The following is a 19,340-nucleotide window of genomic DNA, read 5'->3' as shown; positions in this document are numbered from 1 at the left end:
ATCATCTAACACAACACAGGAGCCGGGGCTTTGTGGCAATGGAGCCCAAACTCCATCCGGATGAAGCTAAAAGAAATTAGGAAAAATTCTAGCAATTACCCATTTTGTGCCGATATCTTTGTTTCCCATAGAGGACTATCTCTAAAACACCACAACTCACAAAGTTGTCAGCAATGGAAGCAATGCAGTGCAGTTGGACTTTCCATAGTGCTCACAAACGCATTCCTCTAAATGTCTGAAGAGCCATCCTTTAAACTCTGTCCCGAATTTGTTGATTCTGTGTTAGTTGGGTATAGAAATGAGTGCGTGTTTCCAAAGGGAAAACATGCAGAATGTGGATGCAGCAAGCCGTGTGTGCAGTAGCAGTGTGTGGTTGTGCAGTGATTCCTTCCCTGGCTCCTTCCCAACCTCGTTAACGTTACCTGCTGAGCAGAGCAGTGTTACATGGAGCCGTGGAATTCTGCACACGTCAGGAACAGGTTGCCCAAGGAGGCTGTGATGCCCCATCCCTGCAGGCATTCAAGGCCAGGCTGGATGTGGCTCTGGGCAGCCTGGTCTGCTGGTTGGTGACCTGCACACAGCAGGGGGTTGGAACTGGATGAGCACTGTGCTCCTTTGCAAACCAGGCCATTCTGTGAGTCTATGATTCCCTGGTTTTAGTAACGAGAAGTAAACTTTGCATTTGTGTGATGAGATTTTTCTATTTCTTTTTCGTATCCTCCTCAGTCAGTGCTCTGTAATGGACCAAATGAAGCCCAATATTTAGATTCCTCTTTGATTTATCCTCAATTTACATGGTAAATAGAAAGCAGCTGTGTGCTTAAGCATTAATTCTCAAAACTCTTGGGCCCCTCCAGCGTCATCTGGAAATAATGCAGCTTGTAAAACACAGCTAAGAAGAAAAAGCAATGTTTGTTTTATGTGGGATGAATGACTTCAGTTGGGGTCCTTCTAATGCGGCCATTAAGAGGGTTATTAAAAAGCACTATTACCAAAGTGCTTTCAAGAAAAAGGATTTTTTTGTAACTCGTATCTTGTTATTACAGTTGATTATCTTCAAAGCTGTGAGTTCTTCTGAAATAATCCTTCGTTTTAGGTTCTTTAGCAGAGAGCCAAACTAATCTCCTTCCTGTACACGGGGAGATGTTGAAAGGTTTCCCTATTTCCTTTCCTCCCTGGGAAGAAATGGACTTGTACAAGAGAGGTCTCCATTTTTATCTTAGGAATTTGGGATTGCTGAAGAGTAGTTAAATCACGTCTGTGAGCTGCGGGATTGGCTCTCATAAATGTAAAAGAACAAATCCCCAGTCTCTGTGTTTTCTGGATGTAGTTAAGTTACAGTGGAGAAAGCTGGTAGTGCCATAGAACCAAAGAATGCATTGCACCTTATGTGCATGCAGTGGAGCACCCAAAGCAAAGTCAGTGTTCTGGAAGTGCATATTATTAATAACTGTAGGCTAAAACCTTTTGTCCACAATGTGTGTCTACCATCACGTTGCCATATAACTCCTGTTCTGACACTAACCAAACCAATCATTCCGTTTAAGAGTTTGGCATTCCAGATGAGGCCCTGGTGTCTCGTGTTGCTGACTTTTTTTGACAAAGGATAACATGAAATAAATGAGTGATTTCAGCCTATGCAGCACGTGGCACACATTAATTTTTAAACTACCTAAAGCAGTAGTTTAAGGCAGAGGCCCACCAGCAGCCACAAGTGCTCTCCAATAACTGTGTGCTACTGCAAAGAAATTGAACGTCTTCCCGGGGATCATCTGATAACTTCAGTAATGATGCAGAAATGAAATTAAGCCCACTTCCAAATAAACTGGTCAGTTGTAATGGAGTTAGCGTGATGCAATTAGTGTTATTCAGCTGGTAGTCTGTAAAAATACTGCCTTGTGGTAACTTCTGTGAGCAGACAAAATGGGTATGACTTGTTGAGCTGTAGAATTGAGTGCACCCGTGGCAGAATGGAAAACTCTTAGCAAACTAAATTAGGACTCCTAATTGAGATACGTCCATATTTCATCAACACTGAAAAAGAAAAGCTAAGTCACTTCTTTTCTCCTAACTCAGAAACCACCCAGTTTTCACCAGCAGCACTGCCCAAGTCTCTTCAATGCCATTTTTGTCTCTGTTTTCTCAATTACCGTATGTCATTAAGTAACTTCATAAGGTTTTTTTGTTCGTTTGCATTAGTCATAGAATCACGGAATCACAAAGTGGCCCAGGTTGGAAGGAGCTTCAAGGACCATCAAGTTCCAACCCCACCCCCCACAGGCAGGACCACCGACCTCCACATTTAATACCAGACTGGGCTGCCCAGGGCCCTGTCCAACCTGGCCTTGAGCACCTCCAGGGAAATGGTTTGAAGTTGAGGGAGGGAAGATTGAGGTTGGATGTCAGGGAGAAGTTCTTTACTATGAGAGTGGTGAGGTGCTGGAACAGCTGCCCAGATGTGGCTGGGCTGTGGATGCCCCATAAAGAACTTCCTCCTGATATCCAGTCCAAGCCTTCCTCATTAACGAGTATGGACTGTTAATGGACTGAACAGATTCATCTTGGTGTACGGTTTTAGATCTTCTTGTTGGCTACTTTAACAAACCTCAAATACGATTGGACAAGAAAATGTTTTTTAGGCTGTTGTTGAGGTGTGATACCTGGTAAACCAGTATCCCTTCGTATTGTTTTTGGGTGTGGGTTCCAGCAGTTTAGGCTGTACTGAGTAAGAAGACAACCCTGTACCAACTTACCTTCTTTTTGATCACTCTGAGCTAGTGGCTCATGGGCAGAAGTGACACCTTCCATATCAGGTTATTCTTGGGTATGCCTGTCCCCACTCTATTATTGAGACAGAGGCTATAAATACATTTTCTAAATATTAGTCATACCCTCCTTCAAATGAAGTACTTTTACTTTAAAGAATATTTCTCCTACATAATTCCCCTATTTTTATACCATCAAAAAATAGTCATTTCAGAATAGTCTGAAATCATCAACCGAACCCAAATCTAAAGCAAGCTCTTGTACTGAGTAATTACAAATTTCTGCAGTTCTGTCTCAATTCTTTGTCAGTTCTTTCCTTAAAACAAATTGGAAATTTTCCTGAGAAAAAAGCTGTGTAAATTATCCTTAAACAGAGAGAACAAGCTGCCTTAAAATCCTGTGCTGAACGTGCTAGTGAAGTTCAGTCCGATTAGACTTCCTAATAGTAGTAGGAACAACTATTATTTTTTGCAGTTTTTCATTACTGCATCTTTTTGATAATGTGCTTGGAGGATCTGGGAGCAAATATATTGCTCTTGCAATATATAATATTGCTCTTTGCCAGTGCAAGAAGATGTTCTTGGTTCCTTGTTTGGAACAAGGTTGGCTTATTGGTGTCTGCTATTGGGTTACGTGCACAGATGGCATTAAATTTTATTCCAAGTAGGACCTCTCAACGCCTGGGAATATGAGGATGAGCATCACTATCTGTATTGATTTTAAAACGTGCAGTGTTGCAGCAGCATCTTACGGTCATCTGATCAAAAAATCTTTCATTGTTCAGAGCTATGAGAACAAAATTGGAAGAAGTGGGAAGAACCTCTAGGTGAAGCTCTGGGGCGCTGCTGCTATGTTGCAGCAAAGGGTATAAAAGATAGGACTTGTGTGTTTGTACTCAGAATAAATGTTTTGGAAAAGGCCACTTCTGTGAGCATTCATAAAATAGAAGATGGCATGGGCTGCCCAGGGAGGTGGTGGACTCCCCATCCCTGGAGATGTTAAAGAACCATGGATGGCACCTGGGGATGGTCAGAGGGCATGGTGGGCTGGGTTGGGGATCTTCTGTGACCATAGCTAATGACATTGCTAGAGTTTGGTTCAGAAATGGAGGAGCACTGTTCCAGGGTCCCTTCATCCCTCGCAAAGAGGAAGAGTAGGATCCCGTGCACTGATTTTCTGCTGTGCGTCTGTTTGTGCTGCATTTGGACTGAGGTAGGATGTGGAACAAGCTGTAGGTCCAATATCTCACCATTAGGAAAGAAAGACCTCACAAGCCTTTCTGTAAATACCACTTATTGCTCCTGTGTAAGACAACATTTGTTCTGTTCAGAGTGATGGAGAATTTTGACATGCTTGGATGAAAAACAGTAACTACCATTCTTCAGAGCATCTTTGTCTTTTATGTTTATTTATCATTATCGATACGGTCTTTACATGGTTTTCCTGCTGCCAAAAAAGTAGAGGAGGAAATGTTGGGAGCAGACCCACGGATGGCCTCACCCGTTTGGGGAAGGCCAAGTACTTCACACACGCGGGTTGTGCAGAGCTTTTCAGAAGAAGCTGTGGTTTGTAGTGTTGGGCTTTGTCAAACATCCACCAGCAGACAGAGAAATGGAGTGCAATGGTTCTCCAAAGCATTTTTGGAAAGAGCACAATTTATTTTTGTGGCTTCGATGTATTTCAGCAACGTCGTAAACCAAATGTTTAGTGCTTCTCCAGCAAGGTTTTGATTGAAAAATGTAATGCTTAAAAACCAGAAGTATGTTTCCATATGTTACAAACATCCCAGTAATTCTGTTTTTAAATATTCAGCCTTGTAAAGGGCAGGAAATGGACACAGAAAGAAATCTGCACCCTTCCAGGCTGTTCAGTACTTAATGCTAATTGGAATTATTTTGTATTACTTCTTTTCTATGTGAGACATCAGTGAAACACTGCAGATTTTGATGTCTCACCTCCTGTTTTCATCCACTTTTCTTCTGATTTTATGGGCACACATCTGGAGTAACCATTCAGTTTTTGGTTGGTTACAGTTGCTTTAAAAAATAATAATAATGAAAAAATCATTTTTTTTAACACAGTCTCATCAACTGAAAATGTATCTGTCCTCTGTCTTGCTGTGGGGCTATTACCTTTAATGTCACACTATTTAATTGCTAAGGGACCAAATGATGGTGTGAAGGAAAGTAGAATTCTTTGGAAGCAATCAGCCAGTGACACTGAAAAATGCTCTTGGTATGAAGTGAAAAAGAATACAGAAATTGGACAGGAAGTAACAATTCTTGACATGATATGGAAGGTAAAAATACAGCACTTTAAAGACTCTATGTGATTATAGTTGCACAAATGTGTAATTAAATTGCATATTAACACCTGCATCCATTGGGATAAAGGAAGACCTAAGTTTTCATTCATTATCGTGGCATCTGCCTTTGGAGCATTTAACTCTGCAACTTCAATTTTAAGGCAACAATGGGAAGTCGATTCATTATTGTTGTTGCTTAATTGACGTCAATGCTAACTTTTTTTTTTTTCCTAACTTTTTAAAGTCAGAGAAATGTAAGAAAGAAAAAAGCTGGTAGTCATTCCTCATCAGCTAATGAAATACCAAACATCAAGCCGCTTCAGGGAAATATATTTTAAAATGTTCATTATGGAAAAAAGGCTCTGATAGGTGACCTTCATTCAGTCATGCTGTTCTCTGATCCCCTGCTCTGCTGGGAGATGTATGTGGTTGCACTGCTTTCCCCCAGAGTGGAGAGGTATAGGATTTTTTTTAGTGCCATTCAGATGTGTGATTGAAATGTGGGGTATGTACAACTCTTGTACATACTTAGGCTTGAGCCAAAGCGGAGTGAGTGTGGGCTGCCAGTGAAAAATAGGACATCTCCAAAGACACAGTGTTCTGCCTCATTTTTCTTGAAATAACACTGGTATGTAGTGTACAAGGTCTGCTGCACTCGGGTATTCATGTGCGTAATAACCCAAGCACTTGATCTTAATTGGATTGCTAAGAACAAGAACCAACTGTTCTGTTCTGTAGAGCAAAATCCCACCATCCTGTTCTGTGGAACAAAACCCAACCATCCTGTTCTACAGAATAAAACCAAACCATCCTATTCGATAGAACAAGAACAAACCATCCTATAACCAACCATTCTGTAACAAAACCCAGTCCTGCCATTCTATAGGACAACCAGCCGTCCTATTCTGTAGAACAGAAACCAACCTTCCTATTCTATAGAATAAGAACCAACCACCCATTCTACAGAACAGGAACCCAACGGTCACATTTTGTAGAACAAGAACCAACCTAAACAAAAGTCTTCAAATTACCCATCAGCAGCTCATTCAGAACACTGGTAGAGAAATCAGGGACATATGCATTGCAGAGAAAACCAAAAGCTGGCATCTGAAGAAAGAGTTGCAGTTTTTCCCATTATGTGAGTCTCCATCTCTCATCTTATCTATGTCTGTCGCTACTGTGCGTAACAAACCAGGGTACACAAAATTCAATTTTGTCCCAAAATAGAAGAGTCCTCATAAATACTTCAGGAAATTGGATTTTGTTGGACAATGCATTTTTTCCCCGTATTTCTATTATGACTTTTTTGCTTCAGAATCTGAAAAATGTCATCTGCTGATTGTATTCTGGTTTTTAAATTTGTACCTGTGTGCACAAACTGCTAGAGTTATGTTCTGTGGGTTTCAGCTTTTCCCAGTCTCAGTTTCCCGTATTAATGCTGTGGCTGCTGTGTGCTTTCAGAACATGAGCAGGAAGCTGAGCACTGCTCATCAGCTCTTGTGTGATCAGAATGGGTGCAGGACCCACATCCCACGTTGAGAGGAATGCTCTTTGACAATAAGATGGAATGTGGTAAGAACAGCATTTAATACGGAATCATAGACCCACTAAAGTTGGAAGGAAACTCTGAAGATCACCGGGTCCAACCGTCAGCCCATCCCAGCACACCCACTAACCACGTCCTGTTTCTTTTAATACCATCACTTTCTTACATCTTTGTCATACATTTTCAAAGTATTTGCTGATGAGACTGAGTCTGAGTGCGGTATGAATGTGAAGCCGTCTCATCACTGGTGGTGTATCTGCATTAGTCTTCCAACTGCATCCCCAACCTTAAAACAGTTTGGGCCTGTTGGGAATCAGTGTTATCAGGGACCTGAAATTTGTGCTGTGAACTTCTCAGCACTTAGGAAAGTACAACATGCAAAGAGCAGTGCACCATCATCACAAGTTTTACATGCCTTTTCCAAAGCAGTCCCACCCTGAAGGCAAAAAGGCAGAGGTCTTGGGCTGCAGTGTGAGTTATCAGGCAAAATAGTGAGCAGTTTTCCACTTGGATTAGTATGAAAACTTGGTGCAGTCCATGGTTATTTTTGTGGATTCCATTGTCTCAGTGAAGTTTCTGCTCATAGAGTCAGAATTGCTCAGAGTGGTACTTTAAGTGGAGCAAAACTGCCACGTGTAGAAGGAAGGCAGTGATGGTTTCTGAATTTCTTGGCAAAGATGCTGAACCATAGCATTTAATCAGTGAGGAGCCAGTGCAGAATTTCTAAATTTGGCTTCTTTGCAGTTGACAGCTCTAGTGAGGGGTTGATATTTGTTCAGTTTGTTTCTATGCTTTCTCAATTAAATTAGACACCATAGTGAGGTCTGTAGCAGGGAGTGATTTTCTTGGATGACAGTGATGGGTTCATTAGAAACACACTCTTAGATGTACCTGTTGCAGTGAGTGCCATAGTTGTTACTGCCTAATACAGTAGCAAGGGTGAAGGAAATAGTTGATATTATAGGATATAGTCAGAGGTGATGCATAAACACTGGTGGATGTATTACATTCCTGTGACTGCTGTACTGCACAGAGGAGGGTTTGGGTGGTGTGAAGAAAAAATGTGAAAGCTGTTTGGTTGGAGTTGTTAATTGGTCTTTGCTGCCTTTTTCCAAGATGTTATGCTTTTCTGTCTTCTTCCTGATAGAAATAAGGGCTTCTGTACTTCAACTCAGTATCACGTAGGGTAATAATGCAAAAAATGTGGGGTGTTCCTTTTTTGGAGAATCACTTGCTTCCAAGGGGTTCGTCAGTAGTCATCTTCAAGGAGCAAGCTTTTAGGTCTAGGCAGCTCATTAAGTAAAGCTTACATATTAAATGCAAAAATGTGAGACTTGATGTGGACATTACATAAGAAGTGCTGTGCAATTTAAAGAACAAATCAGGAAGTGTCGGAGTTTCAGTTCGTGCAGCAGTAGTTATTGCATAAAACCTCCCAACAGCTCTCCTGGTGACAATTTACAGCTATGTTGGATGTGGAGTGCTGGAATAAGAAACTTTTTCATTTGAGTAACTTCTTTAAAGTCCATGAACTCTGCTCAGGATAGACAGGTTCTGTTAATTAAAGCCTGTATCACAATTATCTGCCTGCCCTCGGATGGTGGAGGTGGGGTTTCACGTGAAACTCATCCTTTCCTGTTCTACCAGTCAAACTAAACAGCATCTTCACATACCTCTAGGGAATACTGAATCGTAGAATCACAGAATCATAGAGGCTGGAAAAGACTTCCAGGATCACCAGATCCAACCCCAACCCATCCCCACATAGCCCTAACCGTGGCCCTCATCTGCTTCGTTTCAAGGAGAAGTAGAAAATCTTTATGGAGAGCTTTTCCTTTCAGCAACAAGAGGACTTCACCTTATTTCAAGTGTGATTTGAGAACAATACTGATTCACAGGTTTAACTTGGATTTTCTACAGTATGAATATCATCATTGCCATTTTTCCTAGTGCTGGTTGCCTCCCCGGTTTTACAGGACCTGTCAAAATTTGTCATTTTAGCATCTGCAAATCACTGGAGAAGGAAGCTTTCCAACCCTTGGCTTTCCAGCATGGAATTCAACATTGGGATTAGATGGGAGGTTCCCAAAAATGGAGTTTGGAATCAAATGCCCAGGTGCTGGGCTGGGATGAAATGCTAGAAAGCAGGACTATCTAAAGTTCTTCATCATAAAACACCTTCTGCAGTTGCCTTACTGAATCCCAGTCTAAGAAAAATGCCAAGGTCTGAGTCTGTCCATCACTTCAGTGCTGTGTCATCAATTAGGGTCCATCTGAGTGCTTCATCTTTCCTTTGAAAGTAGAGAAGCCCTACTAACAGAATAGCTTAGGAAACACAGCATTCTAGCCCAGTGTCTAGAAACTTCAGATTGACTTGGGAGCCCGACTTACTGGGGATCAATTAAAGTATTTCAGTGTGAAGAGATTTAGCACTCTTTCGAAAGAGTAAGTGCACAGAAGGAAGAAGTGAAGAAGTAGCCAGGTGATGAGCAGTGGGCTGGGTACAGACTGCCTATAAAGGAGCAGAAGCATGAAGTTGCATGGGGTGTTCTTGTAAAAGAGTTGCAGAGTTGCACCTTCACACAGGTACCTGCATGTCCTCAGAAACAGCTTGATACTTTCCTGCTGTAAATGGGATGGCTTGACAAAACTGAGTTCAGTTTTGAGGAATGGTTCTGTTTTGCTTCCATGCAAACCCTAAATTTTCTCTCTCAATACCTAACTTTCCCACCGTTCAATATTATGGCCAAAAGCTGTCTTGGTTTGATGTAAACAAACCAAGACTATTGTGCTGCATACATGCCACTAAAGTAGAGGGGACAGAATCTCATTTAAGCTATTACATGTGTTGTCATGGACCTGGAGAAGGGCCATTCACTGTAAGGCTGCAACCTTCATTCCACCTTTCCTCTTGGTATTCTCTCACTGACATGGCAGCACTGCCACGAGCAGTCTGCCAAATCCAACCTGAATGCCACGTGGACAGCCCTCCTTTTTTCTCCTAAGAATGATCAACACTGAGAAGCTGGAGAGTTGCCTTTGAATTCTCTGGAATCAGGGCATCATTACCTATTTATTGTATTTCAGTAAGGACAGCAGTGGATCAGGATTGCTCCAGCTTTCCCCAGGGGTTGCCTTAGTTTTTTGCTTCCAATCAGTGTGTTTTTTGTTAGTGTTTATCAAACTCACATTTTGGGGTATGGGTTTTGGTTTCTTGTTGTTTTGTTTTTGTTCTTTGTTTGCAGATTACATTCTCATTTCTGCCCTCATTGTGTTTCCCTCTGTATCGTGTCAGCCTGTTTCCAGGCAGCCACTATCACTTGTTTGTTCCTTTTTCCTCTAACAAAGAGGCACAGGCAGCCCAGAACTGTGCCTGGCTCATCTTTATCTGCGATGGGGATATAACAGCATGGTCAGAAGAGTAATACAGAGACACACAGCCATTGGCGAGGCTGCTCTCTGCCTGTGGCTGCTGCCTTGCTCCACGTGCAGCCAGAACACGAGCAGGCTTCTGCCTTTTGCCTAGCTCCTTCTGTTGGAAAATGGGGATATTTGTGAGAAGTGATTACATCTAATTTCTACCCATAAGAGGAAACATGAGGGTTTGTCTGTGGTTACCAGCAGTAATGGCAGCGCTGTGCCTGCGTCTCCTTCCCACTCTTATGGAGGTTTCCATCTCAGATGGAAATTTACATTTCTTTTGGGCTTCCATCTCAGAAAGTTGGCAATCAGCCCTTAGCTTCCACATTTCCTGTAATGGTGGACACAATTATCTCTAAAGGCATAAACAAACAAACAAAAAAACTGGGGCAGACTTGCAGTCATTGCAGGCATCATCCTGAGAGCTGTTTGGTAAAGGAATACTGCAATTATTTGCAATGTGAATAGTGAATTTGTCAATTATAAGCAATGGGAAAGTGCTACTACTTCTAACTGCTGCTTAATAGGTAGAAACTCACCTACCTGTCCTCTCCAACATCAATATCTGGCTTTTCCTATAGCAGCCTGTGCAGCAATATTCCTGCAGGGTTGTTGTGCTGATGCCTTGGTCATCCGTGTTCTGCATTTCAGCTGTGCTCAGGGAATCAATCTGCAGGGCGATGAACTTTTTTTCTCTCCAAGAGCGAGACGTTTTTGTAACCTTCATTCTATCTGTCCTGGCGCAGTGTCTGCATGTGGAGGTGTCGTTCCCTGATACTGCGGACGCAGAGCAACAAACGCACGCAGCATTTATCTGCTCTTCCAGCATTTCTCTTGTCTCATCCTAAGCTTTCTGCTTGTTTTCGCCTGTTTTGGAAACTTGTAAGCCTTTGCAGATTCTTCTGTAATCGCTAACTATAGGAGCATGCAGCTCTACAGATAATGATGCTGAGATTCAGTCCCGCGTCTGTTTTTTTGGAGCTCATTCTTAGCAAATCCCATTCCTTGTGCAAGGTGCTCTTAGACCACAGGGACGGCTGTTCAACAGCTGAACAGCTCTGAGTGACTTACAGCCTTCAGTGAAGGGAAGCATCCTTTTAACTTTAGCATCTGGTTTCAGATGCTTGTAAGAGCACCTGTGCTGCAGTGGTGGGAGAGTTTCTCTTTTCATATGTGCGCGTGGTGCCAACCTGGTGATTTTGGGAAGCATCCTTGCTTTGTGTTCCCACTGTGTAGGGGAGGTACACGGGGCTGTAGATTCGTAAACATCCTATGCGTTTTAGGATCGTATCTCAGTCACTGGGTCATCCTGCTGTGTTGAAAAGTGAGCTAAGGCACTGCTCAGAGCTTCTTGAAAGCCACCATAACATACCTTATTGTGAAATAACTGCCAGTCCATGGGCAGATTCTGCTTGACCTGTGAGTTTAGCAGATCTTGGTTTTTCTTCAAATTCCAGCTGAAGCAGCTGTTCCAGGTTTTGTCCAGTACTTTGCATTATTTGCATTTAATGGCATCTAAGTGGGATGCTATTTCACAGCATTCAAACTAGAAGGCTACAGAGGACCCACCTGTGTTCTGAACTGCTTCAGTCAAAGGAGAATGCAATCCTATGGACAGGTGAAGCTGCAGTGATTGGTTTGTGAGGGTTTCTGCCAGCACTGTTAGTGTCAGCACAGCAGTAATTCCAGTGGTTGAGGCTGGGTCTTGAAAAAGGAGATCCTCACATTCAGGAAGGAATCTGTAACCTCCACAGTGAGACAGGCAGCATTGCTAAACAGTTTTCAAAGCGGGCATGGAGGGGATGATTTGGGGTTTGACTCGATGACTGCAGAGGTTTTTTCCAATCCTAATGTTCCTGTGAGTCCAATAGAAATCTGTCACAAGCATGGCCTCATTATGAGGTACTTACATGCCTTTTCTGAGTGATAACTCAGAAAATGACTGCTTTGCAAGTAGTAAGAGTAGATGCCAATGGTTTCAGTGCTCCTACCGCACAAAAAACTCAACTGTTGATGAGATTCACATTCCTGGCAACCCTGTAGGGTCTCACAGCCTGTTGTTTGATGTGCTGGAGGGACCTTATTCCTCTCTGACACGGACCAAACATAAAATGTGTTGAATTTAATGTATGCTGATATGTTGGAAGACCAAGATTGCTTAACCCTCAATGAATTTGGTTACAATATTTGCTCACTGGGACGAGCAGTGGCTCCGGCTGAGAGAAGAAAGCCATGCAGCTGAACACTGTGCATTTCAGATAAAATTTTGGTGATTTCAGGAGAAAACAGATCTCTTTGCCAGGACTCAGGGACGCTGGATTAGCTCACCATTGAGACACTGACCAGCCAATAGCTCTGTTAGTAATGGTCGCTGTGAACTGTCCTTGTTAACCAATGCGTTTTACAATGGAAAAGGGCACACTCACCTTCCTTTCTTTCTTGCAGGCACAAGACCTGAATGTGATTGAGGAGGTGATCCGGATGATGTTGGAGATCATCAACTCCTGCCTGACCAACTCCCTCCACCACAACCCCAACCTGGTGTACGCGCTGCTCTACAAGCGCGATCTGTTTGAGCAATTCCGGACCCATCCCTCCTTCCAGGACATCATGCAGAACATAGATCTGGTGGGTGATCCCTTGTTTCGGGGCTGCGTATGCTTCTTTATTTGACCTTTTTATTGTTTTTGGAGGTGGGAAATACCTGTCCTCTCTATGTTGATTCTTACCTCTAAATTGGAGAGGAACGGGTTCGAAGGACTGGACTATTTGGAGGATAAAGAATTGGTTGGATGGTTGCAACCAGAGAGCTGCAGTGAGTGGCTCTACATCCAGGTGGGTGCAGTGATGAGTGGTTCCCTCAGGGGTCTGCTTGGAACTGGTGCTCTTCAGCATCTTTAAGGGTGACACAGGTGATGGGATGGAGTGCAGTCTCAGCAGTTTGCAGATGACACCAAGCTGAGTGGTGCAGCTGACACAGCAGAGGGAAGAGATGTCATCCAGAGGGACCTGGACAGGCTTGAAAAGCAGGCCCACATGAACCTAATGAGGTTCAGCAAGGCCAAGTGCAGGGTGCTGTGTCAGGGCAATCCCGGGTGAGTACAGACTGGGAGAAGAACTCACTGAGAGCAGCCCCATGGAGAAGGATTTGGGAGTTTTAAACTAAAAGAAGGAAGATTTAGGTCAGATGTGAGGAGGAAACTCCTCATTCAGAGTGGTGAATCCTCACTTAGAGCTCTGCTGCCCAAAAAGCTGTGGGTGCCCCATCCCTGGAGGTGTCCCAGGCCATACAGGACCCTGGGCAAGCCTGACCTGTTGGGGGCAGCCAGCCCACAGCAGGGGTGGGTCTGGGGAACTTCAGGGTCCCATCCAACCCAACCATTCAGTAGTTCTGTGATCATTAAGTTCCCTTCCAATCCAGTCATTTTGTGATTCTATGACAGATAAGAGACCTCTTCTGCTTGTCCAGAACCAGGCAAACCCTGGTGGCCAGGTCCTTCCACCTGCCAGCCTCCCACAGAAAGCAGCGTGCCCTTTCCTTTGTTACAGCTAAATGTAGGTTTTCCTCAGCAATTTAAACTGTTACAGTTCCTCCCCAAATGTATTTAATACAGGGTTACAGCATAACACCAATTACATTCTAAAACTATTTTAAGCTTTCCAAGGGAGCACACTGCCTTTTTAAATAGCTCCTTTGTTACAGAAGCAAGGATGTTAAAAAAAAAAAAAAAAAGATTTTCTAAAGAATATACCTGTCACCAGTTGGCAAGTGCTGGGAGCTCTCAGGCTTGCAGATCTGAATAAGAGATGGCATTCAGCTGACTCCTCTTCCACCCTGCCACATCCTCTGGTTCATACAGGGGTGGTAGTCACGCTGTGTGCCTTTGCATATAATGGCAATAAGCAAATGCCTCTTCTGGGATATCCTGTCTATCACACATCTCTTGCTTTTCTCCATATAAAAGATATGCTTTTAAACCATATCTCATTGCAGTACTGTGCTATCAGGATTAGAAAGAACTCGATATGGAACTCCAGTTCCATTTTGTCTGAAGAAGAAAGACAAAGATTAGAGATGTGTATTATTATTTAAGGGGATATTTTTAATTTCAGTCTGCACATCAAAAACAGCAGTTCAGAATTCTGTGTAATTGTAACATGCTGTGCAAATATTGGGAGCTCTCTGGACTATAACATCTGTAACTCTAAAACACTAGAAATCTTTAAAACATGGCCCAGAGTGGAGCATTTGGCTTCCTAAAATAGGAGTCACCAGATTTCAGATAGCATCTGCAAGCTCCCTTCATTTTTTATGTATACACTTGATGATTGTGTTTTATCCTTCCGATTAAAGCCTAACACTAATTTTTGCCTTCGTGGTTTAGCAAAACCTTTGCATCTGAACTCAGCAATCTTCCTACCCCATTGCTTTTTGCAAGGACTAGCAATCAACAGCTCTGCAGTCCGTCCCTGCCTGTAAGGATGCAAACCCTGCTGCATCAGCCAGGGGAAGGGGATTCTTGCCTTACTCGACCATGGCAATATCAAGAGAGCCAAGCAGGTCAAGCCTGTATTTTTCATCGAATGATTGCTGTGTTTCTGTTGTATAAAACAGAACCAAAACATCTCTCCCTGTTCCACTCAGTTGTTTCACAGTATCTAGAGAAAGTTGCTCTGAGATCCAGCTGCCCAAAAAGAGGGCTAGTGCTTTGGAATTGCAAGAGAGGACCAACAAGCCCAAATCACGAAGCAGTCATGCCATCAGCTGCCTTTGTTTTGTGAGCAGCAGCTGAGCTAGGAGGTGCAATTAGGCTAATGCGTTCTGGCTCCAGCTGCCAGTTGCTGCAGAACAAATAGATTTTGCAGCCAATATACTTTTCCCCCTTTTACTTGGGACTATTAGCAGAGATTAGTTGGTGTGACGAGGCTGTAATTTGGGCACCTGTGGGCACTGCCACTTTGCAGACAAGGCTACAAGTCAGGAAACCTAACAGCAGTGTGTGCAGACAGTGGGTGCTGTGCATGGCTCCAACCAGGCTGCCAAGGACAGTGCAAAATGGCTCCAACCATCCTATTTGGGGCCTTCCAAGAACCTGAGGGATTTAAGTTTTGCCCCATATCCATCACTCAGATCTCCTCTAGAAGAGGGGATGGGGTTCCCAAAGTGTGCTCTTTTGCAATGAAAGGAGCTCTGGAAGGGTAGGTTTCTCATGTCCCCAGTGGAGAACTGCTGGTGGGATGTTGGCTGCTGTTGTAACTTATTGGGCTTAGAGAGGGATGAAAGTTGATCTGACCCAACTGTGGCGTGCTTACAAGGATCAGCTGGGATGCAAAAGCAGTGCTGAGGGGGATGCCTGGGGAAGATCAGCTTGGCCTCTTCAGGGAGAAATGCAGGAGAACAGTGAGAGGGAGTGTATAGGTCCTGGGATTTGCCTCATGGAGGATGGCTCATTTGGGGAGAAGGGCAGCTTTGTGGGTTTGCTTTTTTTTTCCAGTTGCCATGGGTTTGGATGCTACAAAATCACCAAGTGAGTCCTGTAGACCCTTGAAGTTGTTTAACGGGTGCTCTCGAGTCCCCTGTTGAGTAGATATTGTAAATACAGGAGTTTTGCTTCAGTACTTGAAAACTAGAGTAAATTTCTGGCCCAAACTACAGAAAGTCAATGGGAATGCCTTGAAAGTCCCGTGTGTGTGAGAAAGGTAAGAGCTGAAGAATGTTGATGTGTGCAGTGTTTGAAAACCTTATTTGACTAATTCAGCTGAATGTGTTCAACAGTGAATTCATCTACCCCTTAAAAATACCTGCAGAACACTGACAGTTAGGCCAGTGTCTCATCCACAGAGTGTACCTAATGATGGCCCAGCAATAGCGTACTGCTCTGAGAAGTGCAGAGACATCAACCCAGGAGAAGAAAGCAATGGCTTTGTGTGTGTATCGATACAGAGATCCCTCCCGTTTGCTGACGTGCTCTGATTCTCCATCACAGGTGATCAGTTTCTTCAGCTCCCGGTTGGAGCACGCCGGAGCTGACCTGTCGGTGGAGCGCGTTCTGGAGATCATCAAGCAGGGAGCTGTGGCTTTGCCCAAGGACAGGCTCAGGGTAAGTGCTCGGCTCATCAGCTAACATATGCTATTCCAGTTAATTACATACACACACTTTGTATCTGTGACACTGGAACGTCAGTAGCAGTGGATGAGGGACCCCGTGGTTGATCGCAATATCTGTGTGGTTTAATTATGCGCTAGTTTGTGCTAAATGCTGGGGTGAATTTTCTTGATCAGTCATTAAATTGAAGTGTGGAGGAAGTAGGATTTGCTGAGGCAGAGATTTTCTTCATCATATCTGTTACGTGTGGTCTCACCTCTCTGCCCATTCAGATGTAACGAGGCTGTCATCATCCTCATTTTTACTGGCACATTCTTTCCTTGGTGTTCCACGTCTCCATGTGGTCTGTATAAAATGGTACGCAGATGAATTCTGGGGGCTTCAGTCTTGAGTTATGGATAAACCATCCCACTGGAAATCAGTTCAGGGTGGTCAGCGCAGTGATAAGCTGTGCGTAATCCTGAGCAGAGCCTCCAGAGTCTTCTGAGAGCCTCAGATCCAGGAGGGATTCAGTGCCTCGATGGGTTTTGTGAGGCTGAAATCCATGATGGGCTGCGTGGTGCTTAAATGCTGTGATAAAAATCTGTGCAGGTGGGTAAGGAAGTAAATGGGAGCAATATGGTGTTTTGCTGTTTGTTATTTTTTTTTTTTTTTTTTTTAACACAAACAACAGTGTTTGCTTCTCCACTGTGCCAAGAATGTTTTAAATACTTCCTGGTCTCTGCAGAGCCATTTCTGTTCTTACTCTGTGATAAGAGAGCAGGAGTGTCTTCTCAAGCCTCGTTTTTTTGTGATAACTTGAGGAAAATGCCATCTGATGAGAAGTGCAAAGTACACGTGGCCACTGGCAATGGCAGTAATTAGTTTATACCCTGGTAATCCTGAAACGCCCCGTGGGAATTGTCCAGCTGGCTGCATGCATGGTGTCTTTCCTGCAGCTCCCAGCGTCCCTGAGGCAGTGTGTGCAGTGACTCGGCCAGGCTGAGTTACTTTGGAAGAAATGGGCTGCTTTTTTGTGACAGCATTTTCATACGTGCAAATAATTGAAAGCTCTTTTGTTAAGGGACTGCAGTGACTGCTGACCTGCTGACAGAGCCATTAGTAAATGAGTTTGTTGCTTAGGAAAAAAAAAAAAGAAGAATGGACTTTCGTGTTAGGCCACAATTTATGGAAGTGTTGTTTCAGGAGTGAAATCCCCTCAAGTTTACATTGTGTGCACCAATGGTTTGGTCTTTCATTGGTTGCTTTCTTGCCTGAAGAAAGCTGGTGACACTGACCTGCATCTGGAACTGCTGCATTAATTTGTAGAGGCACAAACTCCCTTTCTCTGTAATAACTTTGCTATTGAATAGCACTCAGTTCCCCTCTGTAGACATCACATGGTGAGCCTTAGTGCCATCTGCCCTTCTCTTGTAGGGGTCTTCCAAGTCTCCTCGTTTCTCAGGTCTTCCCATTGCAGTCTCTGAGGTTTCAAGGGGAAGCTCTTCCAAAGCTTGACAAAACCACAGTAAGATCAGACTAAAGATAGAGTTGCACAACAGTGCTGGCAGCTCCGAGGAATTTCAGCAGCTAAATAGAGGAGAAAGCTTTAATCCTCGTGTCTGTAATGACACTCTGGGCATGTCTGGATGGGTGGAGAAGCCCTACCCACATTGGCTCAATGCACAATGGGCTCAGTGAGCTCCTGTGTGTGAGCTGGAGGCTGTCTTGCTGCACTGACCAACCAACGATGCCTACTGAAGGACTTTTCTCTAAAAGACTTTGGTTTGGGCATGGCTAGCTCAGGGAAGTGAATTCAGGGAGCTGGCTGCTATCAAGACAACTTCAGGAATATATGGAGGAATGATGGGTTGCATTAGGGTTGACATGACCCATGTGGATTTACAGAGTGCAGAGTGATGGAGTTTAGTCTTGAGAGTTTTTGGATCAGCTTTTCAGTTAATTATTAAGTAATTTTCAGGCCGTTGTTGCTTTTTTACAGAATCACAGAATGTCCCAAGTTAGAAGGTGCCCACAGGGATCACTGAGTCCAATCCCTGGCTTTACACAGCACCACCTAAACTCAAATCCTATGGCTCAGAGCAGAGTACAGATGTTTCATGAGCTCTGGCAGCTGTAGGGCACAAGGGAGCTGAAGGGCCATGAGGGGCTGTAGGGCTGTGTGGGAGCTGCAGGCCACCATGAGACCTCCCCTTAAACCAAGGGACCGTGGCCACTGCTCATGCTCCATTGCTCATACTCTCAGGCCCTTCCCCATCTCCCTTTGGGTGCTGAGGTGCTCTAAAGGAGTAGTGTTTCTACGTGGTTGATTCTAAGTCTAGATTGGACTAGGTGATCTCTGTGGTCATCTTAGAGGTCTTTTCCATCTTAGAGGTCTTTTCCAACTTGACAATTCTATGATTTTGCTGCTTCCTAGAAATTGCCATCTTCAACTTAAGCTCTTTGGAGGATGTGCTGGAGGTCCTCATTTGGAAAAACAAGCAGTCAAGCAGTGTTTTAACTCCCTTGCTTCTCTGCAACCCAAACAATGGTACTTTTTCTCATGTATGTGTACTCAGTTTATGCACAGATAAATACAGTGAATGTTTTCCTGCTGCTTATCTTGGCTTTTGTTGAGGAAGTGAGCATTCAAGAGGCGTTCTGTGCATTCAGATCTGGAGTCTGAGTAAAGGTAACCTAAAAATAACTGCACTCACCACCATGATCTCAATCTGCATAATGGAGCTTATCAGTGCGATAGCACACCCCAGTGCTCCTTTCCCTGTGGGAAACACTGTGTGACAGAAGGGACATGTGTGTTAGCAGCAGGTCACGTATGTGGGCCTGTGTCTGCAAACAACTGTAGGGAGATAAGGGATGCAAATCCTGTTTTCCTTTCGGTCCTGGAGCAAACACGACTACAGTGGAAGACAAACGATTTAATGAACGTTATTTTAAGCTTTTAGCTCTGTGCTGCGGAAGGCACAGAAAGTCCAAGCTGGATAATTAGCCTTGTAGAAGATTTTTCCAAAAACACAGAGATAAAGGGCAGGTGCTGAAATCAAGAGCTGCTTGTTTCTCTTTGGTATGTAGGAGGAGATAAATGCAGTTGATGTGCCTGGGACAGAGCAGCAGCCGTGGTTTGGAGATAGGGCTGTCTCCTCGCGGATGAGCAGCCGCATCCCAGGCTCCCTGCTTTATTGCAGAGCTTATTAAA

General features: G+C 43.8%; 1 protein-coding gene across 3 annotated transcripts in view; it reads left to right on the top strand.

Annotated features, from left to right (window-relative positions):
- Positions 1 to 19,340, top strand: part of DYM (dymeclin) — a 149,315-nt gene that overhangs the window by 110,734 nt on the left and 19,241 nt on the right. For all 3 annotated transcript variants that reach the window (XM_042862320.1, XM_042862322.1, XM_042862321.1), the window contains 2 exons: positions 12,483 to 12,665; positions 16,025 to 16,138. In XM_042862320.1, the coding sequence (XP_042718254.1) occupies positions 12,483 to 12,665; positions 16,025 to 16,138 (297 nt within the window). The remainder of the gene's footprint in view (positions 1 to 12,482; positions 12,666 to 16,024; positions 16,139 to 19,340) is intronic.

This window comes from Lagopus leucura, unplaced genomic scaffold, assembly GCF_019238085.1.
Source record: "Lagopus leucura isolate 7727_CA_CO unplaced genomic scaffold, USGS_WTPT01 Super-Scaffold_650, whole genome shotgun sequence".
Taxonomy (NCBI): domain Eukaryota; kingdom Metazoa; phylum Chordata; class Aves; order Galliformes; family Phasianidae; genus Lagopus; species Lagopus leucura.
Note: the sequence above shows the minus strand (reverse complement) of the source record. Positions and strands in the feature narration are given on the sequence as shown.